The following is a 15,697-nucleotide window of genomic DNA, read 5'->3' as shown; positions in this document are numbered from 1 at the left end:
CTGGGGACAGACAGTAGATAAGGATATGATTGTCACTAAGTTGCCTAACAAAACAATTTGTAAGTCTATGGAGTGTAATCCAGTCCATATACTTATTAATGACCCAGAACTATTTATAGATAGGTTTGGGAATTTATTTGGGTTCCAGATATATGGAACAGGTTTGGATCCTGGGACAATATTATTTATAGGGATAGAGACCGATACTGTGGCAACCGAGACTCATCAGGTCTTCCATTCCTTCTATGAGGAGATGAGTGTGGAAAATAAGATCCCCCCATAACGCGAAGAACTTATTTATTGATTTAGCCGAGAGTATTGCTGATAGTCTTAATGTAACCAACTGCTATGTGTGTGGAGGTACTAACATGGGAGACCAATGGCCTTGGGAAGCAAAGGAGGTAATGTATTCCGGTTCTGAGACAGTTGAACAGTTAACATCTTCTCAAACTGATTTTCAAATGAGTGTTAGAGGTAAATCTGAGTGGCGATTAAAGACCTCCATTATAGGTTATGTTTGTATAGCAAGGAAAGGAATAATGTTTAATACATCTGTAGGAGAATTGACTTGTCTAGGGCAAAAAGCTTATGATGATGATACAAAAGATACAACTTGGTGGTCAGCTTCAAATGTCTCAGAACCACCTAATCCGTTTGCAATTTATACCAATTTAAAGGATGTGTGGTTTGACTTATCTGCTACATCTAGTTGGAAAGCTCCAGCAAATTTGTACTGGATCTGTGGTAAGAAAGCCTATTCGGAGTTACCACAGGACTGGGAAAGGGGCATGTGTATTAGGTATGCTCAAACCATCCTTCTTCTTGTTGCCAATTGAAACAGGAGAGACTTTGGGAGTTAAAGTATATGATGTGAATCATAGAAAGAAAAGGGGACCCCTAGAGATAGGTACCTGGGAAGATAATGAGTGGCCTCCCCAGCGTATTATAGATTATTATGGGCCAGCTACGTGGGCAGAAGATGGTACTTTTGGATATAGAACTCCAATATACATGCTCAACCGTATCATAAGGTTACAGGCAGTGGTTGAGATAATTACCAATGAAACATTGCAAGCGCTCAATCTCCTAGCAAAGCATAACACTAGGATGAGGACAGCCGTCTACCAAAATAGATTAGCCTTGGATTACCTATTGGCAGTAGAGGGAGGTGTATGTGGGAAGTTTAATCTAAGCAATTGTTGTCTTCAAATAGATGATGAAGGGCAAGCAATAGCTGAGCTTACTAGCCATATGGTTAAACTAGCGCATGTGCCTACTCAGGTATGGAAAGGGTATAATCCGAGTAGTTGGTTTGGTAATTGGTATGAGCAGCTTGGAGGACTCAAGGCATTGGTAGGTGGAGTCATGCTAATCTTGATGTTGTGCCTTCTCCTGCCATGTCTGATTCCTTTAGTAGTTAGGTCTGTGCAGAGCATTATAGAAAATATAGCAGAGAGAAAGGCTGCTGCACAGATAAAGGCTGTTTATAGGTTTGAGGCTCTAAATCAAGGAGAACATGTACAGGAAGAGGAATGCTGAGGGATTCGTATCTTTAGAGAGTCGCAAAGTCCAGTCTGGTTTATGGCAACTTGAGGTGTACGCAAACTCTGATTAAGTGATGCATCTGGAATTATGAAATATCAGAAGCATCAAAGGGGGGAATGTGGTGGAATCTCGGTAAAAATAAATTTAGTAGGGGGAGATTGCCACGTGGTATGTGCACGTGCATATACTGATGTATCGGTCGGTTGGTTGCACGTGGCAACGATACAATCAGTAGTGTACGGAGCATGTGCAGAAATACAGGATATAGAGAATTCCCCTCCTCCATTGTGCTGGGCAAGCCATGTGGTCAAACAGGAAGTTAGTCTTTATTCTGTTGATTGGGTAAGAGTATGTGTGGGTGGAGCTAGTTATGGGAGGAGCTATATACCTATATAAGGGACCTACACTGTATGATCAGGGCTCAGACTTTGCTGTTTTTTGGTGACATTAGTCCCTCTGAGTCCCGGTTGGTGAATCGAATAAAGATCTCTTCCTTCCTGAAGAAACCTGTGTCCATCTCTCTGTGCTTGGCTTCCGTCAGTTTCTCCGGTATCAACCGGACCACCCTGATGTACATTATTCATGTAATTTACCCTCCTGATCGCTTCCTATTCCCTTTGTTCATACGAACATGCTGCTATATCCCCTGGGTGGCCGCCATTTCGGTAGCTGAACACGTGGCGGCAGCCATCTTAAACTCACGAACAGCGGTGTTTGGTCGTCGAGTGTCTGGAACTCAAAACGGACACTCGAACACCGCTAAGACCTCCAGGACGGCAGAAACTACCGAAAGAAAACCATGAACGGCCCGAACTAGGGGATTCAACCGGTTACCGACTCCATTATGTGTGGTATAGCCTTTCGGGAGTTTTGGGGCACGAATAGAGACCGACCGCAGGGCCAGATTTCATGGAACTATTTTCGGCATCTTTACCGAAAATAGGTCGGTCAAAACTTTAACTTCCTATAACTCCCGAACCCCTGGTCTGATCTGGGTGATTTTTGGATATGTTCCTCACCCGGATCATTTAAAGGTATATCATACATAGTTGGGGTACATCTAGAAAGTGGGAAAAAATATGTGCATTGTAATTGTATTATCTGTTAAGCTAAGGGGAGGAGATGTGTGGGAGGTAACGTCTATATGATTGGTGCAATGTGTAATTAATGTGAATCCCTCCCTTGCATGGGAGAATCTCATAAAAGCAGGAATGTTGCCATTAAACTTGAGTTCTACTCCTGATACTGTGTGTCGTCCAGTGATTGGGAAAGGTGATGGGATATTATTGGATTTTATTGCTGACTGTGCTGGATACTCTCTGGGATTTATTACTTGTTCATGCATCCTCTGGATATATTGGTGGAGTTAATTTGTGAGAAATCAGCTCTCCGCTACACGAACCTTCAGTGTTATTTGGTGTTATGGTGAGGCCAGAACAAGTACAGGCGATAATAGATTGGATGGCTGACAGTACCTCCAGTTCCTGCACATTGTCTCCCACCCGGCCCCCTGCTGAAAGCTCAGAGTTGGCACCTGCAGCCCATGGCCATCTGTCTTTCACATCACCCCCTTGCAAATCAGCAAAGGAGTCTGAGCCACAAGTCATGCAGCAGTCTCTTGTGCTTTTTGATGACTCTGCTGGCGGGGTTTCCGTGGGCCATCCACCTAGCCCTGCCCCAGAAGTGGAAGAGAATGAGTACACTGATACATAACCACTTATGTATCAGGATGTGGACATGCCAGGACCACCACAGCACGTCTCTGATGATGACGAAACACAGGTGCCAACTACTGTGGGTTTCTGACGGGTGTAGACCCGCAAGGAGGGCAGGGTTGAGGAGTGGGTGGAAGATGATGTGGAGGATGATGAGGTCCTAGACCCCACATGTAATGAAGGCCATGAGAGTGACATGTGCAGTTTGGAGGAAGAGGCGGTGGTCGCACAGAGGCATAAGCACAGCGTAAGAGCGAGCAGGGTGCAAAAGCGGAGAGTCCGTCCCCTAGACGGTACGCCTGTTACTGCCCACCGCACCAAGGGACCGAGCACACCAAAGCCAGCTCCAAGGAGTTCCCTGGCGTGGCAGTTCTTCAGACTATGTGCTGACGACAATACACTAGTGGTTTGCACGCTGTGCAATCAGAGCCTGAAGCGAGGCATAAACGTGCTAAACCTGAGCACAACCTGCATGACCAGGCATCTACATGCAAAGCACGAGCTAAAGTGTAAGCACATCAAAAAACAAGAAAGGTCTCAGGCTCCTCCTGCTTCCTCTTCTGCTGCTGTCTCGGCCGCTGCCACCCTGCAAACAGAGGATGTGGCAGCAACACCACCACGTCCGCCACCGTCCCCAAGCATCTCCACACTGTCCCATGGAAGAGTTCAACTGTCCATCTCCCAAACACTGGAGAAAAAGAGTAACTACACCCCTACCCACCCGCGATCCCTAGCTGTGAATACCAGCATTTCAAAATTCCTGGCCTTTGAAATGCTGTCATTCCTTCTGGTGGAGACTGACAGTTTTAAAAACCTGATGGCGGTGGCTGTTCCACAGTACGTGGTTCCCAGCCGCCACTACTTTTCCAGGCGAGCCATCCCTTCCCTGCACAACCAATTGGCGGACAAAATCAGGTGTGCACTGCACAACTCCATCTGTTGGCAAGGTTCACATAACCACATATACGTGGACCAGTAAGCACGGGCAGGGACGCTAGATCTCCCTAACTGCACACTGGGCAAATGTAGTGGCGGCTGGGCCTGAGGCGGATAGCAGTTTGGCGCATGTCCTTCCGCCACTGAGGATTGCAGGGCATTCCTCTTTGCCTCCTGTTGCCTCCTCCTCCTACTCCGCTTCCTCCTCCTCTACCACTGTAGCGGAGAGCTGGTCTTTCACAGGTTAACTCCACTAAAGATCCCAGTAAGGCTCCTGAACAAGGAATAAAATACCATAGAATAATAATCCCAGCAAGCAAGGTAATCCACGAATATTCCCATACAGATCCCAATGACTGGACGGCACACAGCATCAGGAGCTGAACTGACTTTTAATCCACACAACCTCCTTTATAAAGCATTCTCCCATGCAAGGGAGGGATTCACCATACGTAGTCCAGTAGCCAATAATGTAACAGTCACCTCACACACACACACATCTCCTCCCCTCAGTGTGACACATAATCTTATTAAACATACAGTACTTTTCCCTGAATTCTAGATATACCCCAAAACAAGCAGTGAGAATAATAATTTGGGTATCCCTTGGTAGCCCTGATCTGGGTGACTAACATATCCAAAAATTCACCCAGATGGGACCAGGGGTTCGGGAGTTAGGTGGAGGGTTTAATTTGACCGACCGCACACGAGGTGGTCTCTGTTCAGGAGTTAAAACACATAGAAATACCTGCCATCCACAGCTAATCTTCCATTCATATTAATTCCCTTGTTCGGTACATTGATTTTACCAAATGAGGGGCTGCCTAGTCTCTCCGTTCGTGAGTTATGGAGCTCTGGAGGTCTCAGCGATGTTCAATTGTTTGAGTGTCCGATTTGAGTTCCAGACACTCGACCAAACACCGCTGAGATTTTCATGCATAAGATGGCCGCCACAAGTGGTTCGTATGCCGAACGGCGACCACACAGGCACATACAATGAATCAATTAAGCTGCGGTTTGCAGAGTGTGAACGCTTAACGAGGCGCACACTTCTCACTGGGGTGGTCTGATGGTTCGGTAGCTTCATTCGTATGAAACTACCGAACCATCATACGAATACTACATACACTTTACCGATATACAGGGAAACAATTATACAAATACATTTTCTATATAAATTTCTATTGACAGCATCAATACAATCCACTACAACCACCACCTCATCCGTGCAGCATAACAACTTCAGCACAGCCAGGGGGAAGCAACAGCAGGCTGTTTTAAAACTCATATGTTTGGATGAAAAACCCCACACCGCGCAGGAGCTGTGGACCCACATGGAACAGACCGATGAGTGGTTGTTGCCACTGAGCCTCAAGCCCGGCCTGGTGGTGTGGGATAATGGGCGAAATCTCGTAACAGCTCTGGGCCTTGCCTGGCGCATGGCACATCCTTTGCCTGGCGCATGTGCTGAATTTGGTGGTGCAGAAATTCCTAAAAAACTACTCAGATATATCAGAGCTGCTGCAGAACGTGTGGCCCGTCTGTGCGTGCTTTCGACTTTCTCACCCTGCTGCTGCTCGCCTGTCTGTGCTGCAGCGTAACTTCGGCCTTCCAGCTCACCGCCTCATATGCGACGTGCCCACAAGGTGGAACTCCACCTTGCACATGCTGGAGAGACTATGCGAGCAGCAGCAGGTGATAGTAGAGTTTCAGATGCAGCACGCATGGGTCAGTCGCTCTGCGGAACACCACTTCACCACCAATGAGTGGGCCTCCATGCGAGACCTGTGTGCCATTTTGCACTGTTTCAAGTACTCAAACAAAATGGCCAGTGCCGATGACGCCATTCTCAGCCTTACTATCCCGCTTCGAAGTCTCCTTGAAAAAAACGTTTCAGGCGATGATGGAAGAGAATATGGCACAGGAGGAAGAGGAGAAGGAAGAGGGGTAATTTCCACAGTTATCAGGCCAGTCATTCACAAGTGGCTTGGAAGGTGGGTTCCTGCACCAGCATAGGCCAGGTACACAATTGTACAGCCAGGGCACAGTTCTGGAGGATGAGGAGGATGATGAGGATGAGGAGGAGGAGAAACCATGTTCACAGCAGGGTGGCACCCAATGCAGCTCATGGGCATCCCTGGAGCGTGGCTGGGGGGATACAGAGGACACAGACGATGCACCTCCCACAGAGGACAGCTTGTCCTTGCCTCTGGGCAGCCTGGCACACATGAGCGACTACATGCTGCAGTGCCTGCGCAATGACTGCCGAGTTGCCCACATTCTAACTTGTGCTGTTTACCGAGTGGCCACCCTGCTGGATCCCCGTTACAAGGACAACGTGCCATCCTTAATTACCTCACTGGAGCGTGATTGGAAGATGCGCGACTACAAGCGCACGCTGGTAGACGCGCTGCTGAGGGCATTACCATCTGACACCAGGGCCTCAGTGGAAGCACAAGGGGAAGGCAAAGGAGGAGGAAGAGGTCGCCAATGCAGCTGGGGCACTGCCAGCACCTCAGAAGGCAGGGTTAGCATGGCCGAAATGTAGAAAAGCTTTGTCAGCACGCCACAACAACCAGCACCACCATCTGATATGGAACGTCTTAGCAGCATTTCAGCAACATGGTGGAACAGTATGTGTGCATACGCCTACACGTACTGACTGATGGGTCTGCCCTATTCAACTTCTGGGTCTCCAAATTGGGCACATGGCCTGAGCTTGCCCTTTATGCCTCTGAGGTGCTGGCCTGCCCTGCAGTCAGTGTATTGTCTGAATGTGTGTTTAGCACAGCAGGGGGCGTTATCACAGACAAGCGCCGCTGCCTGTCCACAGCCAACGTGGACAAACTCACATTTATTCAAATGAACCAGGCATGGATCCCACCAGACTTGTCTGTACCTTGTGCAGAATAGACATTTATACCAGCCTCACCCAGCCATTGTTATACTCAAGTGCACTTACTCTTTGTTTTCTTTTTTTGGCTATTGGCTACCTCCTCCTCCTCCACCGCCTCCTCAACCTATGTACACAATAGCAGAGGCTTGTGAAGGCCTTTTCTCCATGCATCAGGAGTTGAGCTCAGTTTGAACAATGAAAGAGAATACCCTGCACTCCAACCCTCTCTCAAATGGATAATTCTGGTGATCCTCCTGACTGCCATGCTTTAGATTTTGATTTATGTTCAAAGATTCCATCTAGTGCTATTTTATGGCTCAGCTGTATTTTTTTAATTTTTATATATTTTATGTTATTTTAAGTGATTTCCCTATCCACATGTGTTTGCAGGGCACTTGTCCTACTCTTACCCCCATTTTACTTCCTTTTGCAGCTCTCTAGCCCTTTCCAGGAGTTTTTTTAGAGACATTTTTGTGGCCAAAAGTGTGGGTCCCCATTGACTTCAATGGGGATCGGGTTCATGGTCAAGTTTGGATTCAAGTTCGAGCCCGAACCCAGACGTTTTTTTCAAAGTATGGCCGACCCCGAACATGCATGTGTCCGCTCAACTCTAATTATCATGAGACCTTTGTACTTTTTGAATTTTCGTCAATATTACATACCTCCTCTGTTCTGAGCTTTCCCCTCCATCCCCTTTATTCTGAGCAAAAGCCCATTTTCTAGATTGCTTTGACCCTCCCCCTACTACTACTTTAAAATCTCCTCCAACCTTCTAGTCATCCTATCCCCTAGCACAGCAGACCCTTTTCCATTTAGGTGAAATCCATCACGACTATACAGGTTGTACCCAAGCGGTCCTGCTTGACCCTCAATACAGAGCCTTGTCTCGTACTTGGGAGGGGGGGGGGGATAATTTGTTTGTTTCCTGTTCGGCACTTAGACGTGTTCAGTAGCTGACTTCTCATTCGGAAAAGGGAACAACTTTGGTGGCGTTAACCCCTTCTATACCCGGGGCGCTGTTACACTCCCTCCCTCCTTGTAATCCCTTCACAATCACCCCCTCCTGGTACACCCTCTCCCAGTAACCCCTTCACTATCACCCCCCTCCCAGTATACTCCCTCCTTGTAACCCCTTCACTATCACCCCCTCCCAGTATACCCCCTCCCAGTAACCCACTCACTATCTCCCCCTCCCAGTATACCCCTTCCCTCCCAGTAACCCCCTCCCTCCCTTCCAGGCACCATTACCTGACTATAACCTCCCAGTAACCCCCTCACTATCACCCCACTCCCAGTATACCCCCTCCCAGTAACCCCTTCACTATCACCCCCTCCCAGTATAGCCCCCAGTAACTCCCTCACTATCACCCCCTCCCAGCATACTCCCTCCCTCCTTGTAACCCCTTCACTATCACCCCCTCCCAGTATACCCCCTCCCAGTAACCCCCTCACTATCACCCCACTCCCAGTATAACCCCTCCCTCCCAGTAACCCCTCACTATCACCCCCTCCCAGTATATCCCATCCCTCCCAGTAACCCCACTCCCAGTATAAACCCTCCCTCCCAGTAACCCCTCACTATCACCCCACTCCCTGTATACCCCCTCCCAGTAACCCATCAACTATCACCCCTTCCCAGATACCCCCTCCCTCCCAATAACCCCTTCACTATCACCCCTTCCCAGTATACCCCCTCCTCACGCCATTACCCACATTTACCCTTTACCCTAAAACTGTGATACTCACCCCAGCTCAACTATGCCACACTTACCCTGTCACATTAACCCCTTCAAGCCTGTCACACTTGTCCCTCCTACCATGCCACTATTGCCCTGGCACACTTATCTCCACTCTCTCGTTCTCACTCCCTCATCAAACAATGTCATACTCGCCCTCCCTCATACTTTCTGTATCATGCAAGAGAGTCATGGCTGTGATATGATGGTAGCGGTATGTTGGCACAATGTGTGTAAAGGAAGTTGGGACACAGTCCTACTAGGGGATTTATGAATAAAATACAACCAGACTTTGACTTAGAGTGGCTACACAATAACTGCAAAAGTCATGTAACGTAAGGCACATAGAAGGGGTACACAAAACTGGTCAGGGTGAAAGATAGGAAGAGAAAAGCTCAGGAACGCATGGAAGATGACGAGACACAAGCTAGGAAAACAAGCTGAGGAACAGACTGGACAGGGTAACTGTAAATGGAAAGATAGACTAGGGTGGATGCCCTAGTCAATAGTTCTGTAACTGCTTCTAGATTTCTCATGGAACCCTGGGAATCCATGTCTGCATTATCTCATAACTTTAATAGAACATGCCAATGTTTATATGTACACTCTGCTGTCATACTGACACATTTAAAAGGGGTAATTATCCCACAAATTTGAGCTATATCTAACTAATGATGGCCAATGAGGACTGAAACCTATGTCGTCTATTACTCTATTTCTCTATTATATTGCTTTAGTGAAACTGCATCCTGAATTCAGTCCCTCTGTATACATAAAGTGTCCTTACACTTACCTGGCAAATGAATCCTGTAGAAGAGCACTGTCTAACCCAGAGGCTGAATTTTCTCTTTTTCCTTTTGCGCAATTCCCGTTCTGTGCAGCTAGCAATGAATACTGGATCGTCATCAATTAAAGGCTCATGTAGCACCTAATAAACAAATAAGTACAAATTATTTTGTATCTTAAATTATTCTGTTTTTACCTCAAATGTTGGATAATGCATAAGTAACTTTTCAATTCTTCTCAAATGAAAACAATGAATGACAAGGGAAAAACAACAGAAGGAATCTTTCAAAATGTGAGAACAAAGGTCAGATAAACCTAATGCAGTATTCCATTAAAATGAATATTATAGTCACAAACAATGAAACAAGGTTTGTTGGTGACCTAAAGAATACATTTTTGCATCTGAATGTTGTCTGTATTTTTAATATGACTTTAGCAAAAAGGCCATCTTTTTAGACATTTGGTGGATATTGTTCTTTTTTTTTTTTTTTTTTTTTTTACATGTACATTTATTTTTACAATTCTTTATTTTTCTTGTGCATAGGGAAAACAGTACAGTGTTAAACACGCAAATGAGGATTATCTACATCAGGTGGACCAGCTCCATCCCGATTGGCTGGGAGTCAATTTGGGAGGAGCAAACCAGGCTTTTTAAACCCAGGACTTAATAGAATTATCAGAAACACACTGAATAACCCTGAGGAAGTCTATTTATAGATGAAACACATAGGGTAAAAGAACACAGTTTTTCCTGTGTTTTACTGATTGCCTTCACAACCGATTTCTGGGTGCTGGAGGTTGTATACAGAATTTCACCTGAGAGTAAAGAAACTGTGATGGGCTTTCACTTTTTAATTATCTTGTGAGTGCATAAAATAAAGTTTTCTTTTTGGTGTTATACAGTGTTGCACTAGGTCTTTTGTTTCTTCTCTCATAACAAGCACAGAAGTTGGGAAGTAGAGAAGAAAGATTATTACACTAGCTATTATCTGGTGTTTTTTGGTCTGCACCATTTGTGGCCCTTTCTGCTTTAATTTTTTAGGTTTTTTATTTCTCTATGTATATGTATATTCAGAAGATTTGAGGAATCTTCTAAACATCTACTATTTTATAGCGTAACTTATTTTCATAAGGAGTTTTTACATGTTTTGCTTATTCCAGTGTTAAACATGGCATCTCTTAATGACAGGAAAATTGACAAATACTTCAATATGAGCATGCCTACGAATCTGCACATTTTTTGTTAACTAAAATCACACATAAAGCAACATTAAACAGAGCTGATTAATTTCCAGAGAAGGCCCCCATATTGTTCATATATGATGGAAAGATAAGGGTAACTAGACAATCAAATTAAAGTCAGCAGTGAAAGTATGTACAGCAAATAAATCTTACACATGTATAGCTCCCCTTTGAAGGCCATGTAATAGAGAGGTGAATGGCCTAAAGCCCTTAATAGCTCAGTCCAGGAGCCCAATTAACCTATGCCCTCAGAGGGCATAACACAGTCCTGGAACTGGCAATCATCCTCAAGGCCTCTGAACCCATATACAATCCGGCGGACCCTGTCATTTGCCAAGATCGGGTTTCCCGGGTGGCACTTTAGTTTTAGTTTTGTACCACGTTGGTTCTTGCCTCTGCACTGACAGGTACTTAAGCGAAGAGCTCTGCTTGTTCTGCCACTATTTTGGGGCCTCTTTCACTGCCAGAACCACAGGTTCCCACCAGGGTCTTGGTGGCGATACTTGGGGTGTGGGATCACTCAACTGTTGTGGGGCGCTTTGAAGCATCCTGCTTTCAAGCTTCTGCCAGAATTTATTAGCTGGGTCATGACAGTAGGTACTGTAATGTTAAGGCTGTTGGAACACGTGGCGTCCACCATTATGAGTGAGTTGCTGTGTTGCGTGCTTGCCCTTATGGTTTCACCCAATGCTCCTGTTAGGTCAGAGTAGCCTCCCGGGAGTGGACCAGGATCAGCCCCACCATCAGTGGCCAGTCAGCTCTGAAATGGGAGATTGGCCACCTCTTCCGCCCAGGACTTGTAGGCCACAGATACCGATCAGGTACTTTTCTTGTGAAAGTCCACTTGTTTGGTATCTTCATGGGCACTGTGTTGTACCTGTGTTGGTAGCTTTTGTCTGTAGATATTTCAGCAATATTTACCGGTATTTGCAGGAGCTGCAGTGTCTGAGGTCTGCTCTGCTCAGCAGTCAGGCCCCACCCCCTGACAGATATTGTTTTAAGGTGCTCTTGTAAAAAAAAAAATCCTTTTCTATTGAGTTATTCATTAAAGAGAAAAAAAACAATTAAACAACCAAACTTGGTTTAGAGAGGAGCAGAAAACAAGATCCACTACAAACATATACTCAGTTTAGTGAAAGAGCCTTATCTACAGATAACCAATGAGATGAGTAGAAATCTTGTCAATATTGCAAAATGTTAATATGTGCAAAGTGCACAGCAACACATATTATGGAAATGTGTATTTAATCTGCAGTAAATTTACATTCTAGAGTGCCTTAGAACCAAAACAAAATGAGGGAGCTGAGCTATGAGAAATGACAACCATGAGACATAGAAGAAATGGAGGGAGCAGAAGGAGCAGCTAAAGAAACTACTAAAGATGAAAACAAACAGAGAACTGATGCATAGTGCTGACAGACATCTACCTAAACTGAACAACTGTCTCATGTAACCCTAAACCTGATGCCTTTGTCAGTTCCTCTGTGTTTAAGGAATGGGACATGCACTGACGTGTGTCTACCTCCAGAGAGTGTAAGCATTGATGCAGCATGACACTATACTGAAAAGTGGAAAAAGCAGGAAGCTAAAAGATACCCTAGGATGCCTAGCAAATTATACCAGTGCAAGCTCCTAAGGACAAAACTCTTTCCCCAAGACCAATAATAAAAAATTCCAAACTCCTGCTCTTCTGAACGGTTTTAGACCACTGGATCCAAATCCTAAGGCCGAACTCTGTGACCTCCACATCAGCAAGCAAAAGCTTCATAGAGGAATACAAATTACAAAACACCAGCTCTGTCACCTGTAAAGCCCCAAAGAAACACAAGGAAAAAGACAAATGAAGCAGACATTCAGCTCTAAATTTGTCACAGGTAGTGATGTCGCGAACACAAATTTTTCGGTTCGCGAACGGGAACTTTGCGAACCGGGCGAACCGCCATTGACTTCAATGGGCAGGCAAATTTTAAAACCCACAGGGACTCTTTCTGGCCACAAAAGTGATGGAAACGTTGTTTCAAGGGGACTAACACCTGGACTGTGGCATGCCGGAGGGGGATCCATGGCAAAACTCCCATGGAAAATGACACAGTTGATGCAGAGTCTGGTTTTAATCCATAAAGGGCAGAAATCACCTAACATTCCTAAAGCACAATGGATATGGATTGACACCTGACATATGACATATTGACACCTTGACATATGGATTGACACCTGTCATCAGAGCCCCTGATGCACACGGACACAGAGCAGAATAGGGACTGTTCCCCCTACATAGGGTCACTTGGCAGGTATGGATTGACACCTATCTTAAGGATCCCTGATACACACTGACACAGAGCAGAATAGGGACTGTTCCTCCTACATAGGGTCATTTGGCAGATATGGATTGACACCTATCCTAAGGATCCCTGATACACACTGACACAGAGCAGAATAGGGACTGTTCCTCCTACATAGGGTCACTTGGCAGATATGGATTGACACCTATCCTAAGGATCCCTGATACACACTGACACAGAGCAGAATAGAGACTGTTCCCCCTACATAGGGTCACTTGGCAGATATGGATTGACACCTGTCCTCAGAGACCATGATACACACTGACACAGAGCAGAATAGAGACTGTTCCACCTACATATGGTCCCTTGGCAGATATGGATTGACACCTATCCTAAGGATCCCTGATACACACTGACACAGAGCAGAATAGAGACTGTTACCCCTACATAGGGTCACTTGGCAGATATGGATTGACACCTGTCCTTAGAGACCATGATACACACTGACACAGAGCAAAATAGAGACTGTTTCCCCTACATAGGGTCACTTGGCAGATATGGATTGACACCTGTCCTTAGAGACCATGATACACACTGACACAGAGCAGAATAGAGACTGTTACCCCTACATAGGGTCACTTGGCAGATATGGATTGACACCTGTCCTTAGAGACCATGATACACACTGACACAGAGCAAAATAGAGACTGTTTCCCCTACATAGGGTCACTTGGCAGATATGGATTGACACCTGTCCTAAGGATCCCTGATACACACTGACACAGAGCAGAATAGGGACTGTTCCTCCTACATAGGGTCACTTGGCAGATATGGATTGACACATGTCCTCAGAGCCCCTGATACACACTGACAGAGCAGAATATGGACTGTTCCCCCTACATAGGGTCACTTGGCAGATATGGATTGACACCTGTCCTCAGAGACCTAATGGTGTAATAACGGTAATACTATTACCTATTATATAATATTGGCAGGGGCAAGGAAATTCCCTCTAAATAGATGGGTATAGGCAGAGAGTATGGAGACCGGAGTAATAAAGTGTCAATAAGGTGATATAAAGTTAAATGTAACAAAGCGAAACGAAAAGAACCAAAAGTTCTATGTCCCTGTGTAGCATCCGTGCGCACAGACCCCTGTTCACCAAAAGCAGGGGGGAGAGTGGTAGCGGGTGCCACAACAGAACGAGTGTACTGAAATGAGACTCCAGATGTCTCAAAGGGGCTTAACCCCTGGTGAAAAACAGAACAACAACAATTAAGTATGCAAAGCAGTCTCAGTGTAAGAGTGAGACTGCTTGCATAATCTGGAAAATCTATACAGCGTGGTGGAGTCAAAAATACAAGATCTGGGGGGGCGGCGCTTGACTTCCGGTGTAGATGGCGGCGTCTTGCTAGAGCTCCGCACAGCCTGGTCCTACAAAAGCGAATATTAGCAGCAATTTGCAGCCAAAGCCACTCAGAAAACTCACCCCTAAACCTGCTATCGACGGTGTACCTGACAATATGGGCGGCGGACGTAAATCCAAGCAGGGGTCGGCCGTGGCCCCGATATTCAAAACCCGCAGGCCGGAGGAGGAACAAAAGGCCGGAGACCCAAAGGAGTATGACTCCGACTCGACGGCAAGCGATATCAGCCACCACCAAAACACTAACCCTATCACAAGAGAAGACCTCCGTGGATTACTGCACGATATCAAGGCTAATATGGCCGCAGAATTCTCTAAACACCTGGCGCCCATAAGAGCAGGCCTCACCGACCTCGTGCAACGAACAAGCTCCCTGGAAGATAAAATGGCCGCCACCACCACCAGGGCAGATACGCAAGATCAGGCCATAAAAGAACTAAGGGAACAAATGAAGCAACTCGAGGATGCCCAGGAAGACCTCAATAATAGGTCACGCCGAAATAATATAAGAATTAGAGGCATACCCGAGACGATCGACATGGAATCCCTCGCATCTACCATCAGGGAAACGTTTTGCAGCCTGCTCCCAGAGGCACCTCCGGCCGAGCTCCTTCTGGATCGTGCCCACAGAGCCCTGCGAGCCCCTACACCAGGCATGGCCCGACCGCGGGATGTGATAGTCAGGCTTCACTACTTCCACATAAAAGAGGCCATAATGAGAGCGGCCAGAGACAACCCCCTCCAAATTGAAGGCCACCCGGTGATGTTTTTCCAGGATCTGGCCCCCAGTACTCTGCGGAAACGAAGAGAATTAAAACCACTCACCCTAGAACTAACGCGACGACGAATCCGGTACGCCTGGGGGCATCCCTTTAAACTCACGGTGCGCCGGAATAACCACACGTACACCCTGCACGACATCGCAGATGCGGCCAACTTCGCGGAACGACTGGGCCTCCCTCACCCTGAGACCAACCATGGAGAGGGATCCGACCTAGCCCAGACACCATCCACCCGAAGGGAAAGAGATATTCACCACCAACGCCGTCTACCTCCTGATAACCTGAACCCCAGCGCTCAGAACTGAACACCGCCGACTGACATGAAGACCCCGCTCAACACATTGCCACAGA

The 15,697-nt window shown here is 46.3% G+C and overlaps 1 protein-coding gene across 1 annotated transcript in view; it reads right to left on the bottom strand.

Moving 5' to 3' along the window:
• PGBD5 (piggyBac transposable element derived 5) overlaps positions 1 to 15,697 on the bottom strand; it is a 483,316-nt gene that overhangs the window by 226,845 nt on the left and 240,774 nt on the right. Inside the window, exon 3 of the mRNA XM_063443400.1 lies at positions 9,622 to 9,756. Coding sequence (XP_063299470.1) covers positions 9,622 to 9,756 — 135 coding nt within the window. The remainder of the gene's footprint in view (positions 1 to 9,621; positions 9,757 to 15,697) is intronic.

This window comes from Pelobates fuscus, chromosome 2 (assembly GCF_036172605.1).
Source record: "Pelobates fuscus isolate aPelFus1 chromosome 2, aPelFus1.pri, whole genome shotgun sequence".
NCBI classification, from domain to species: Eukaryota; Metazoa; Chordata; class Amphibia; order Anura; family Pelobatidae; genus Pelobates; species Pelobates fuscus.
This window is presented reverse-complemented; position numbering and strand designations above follow the sequence as displayed.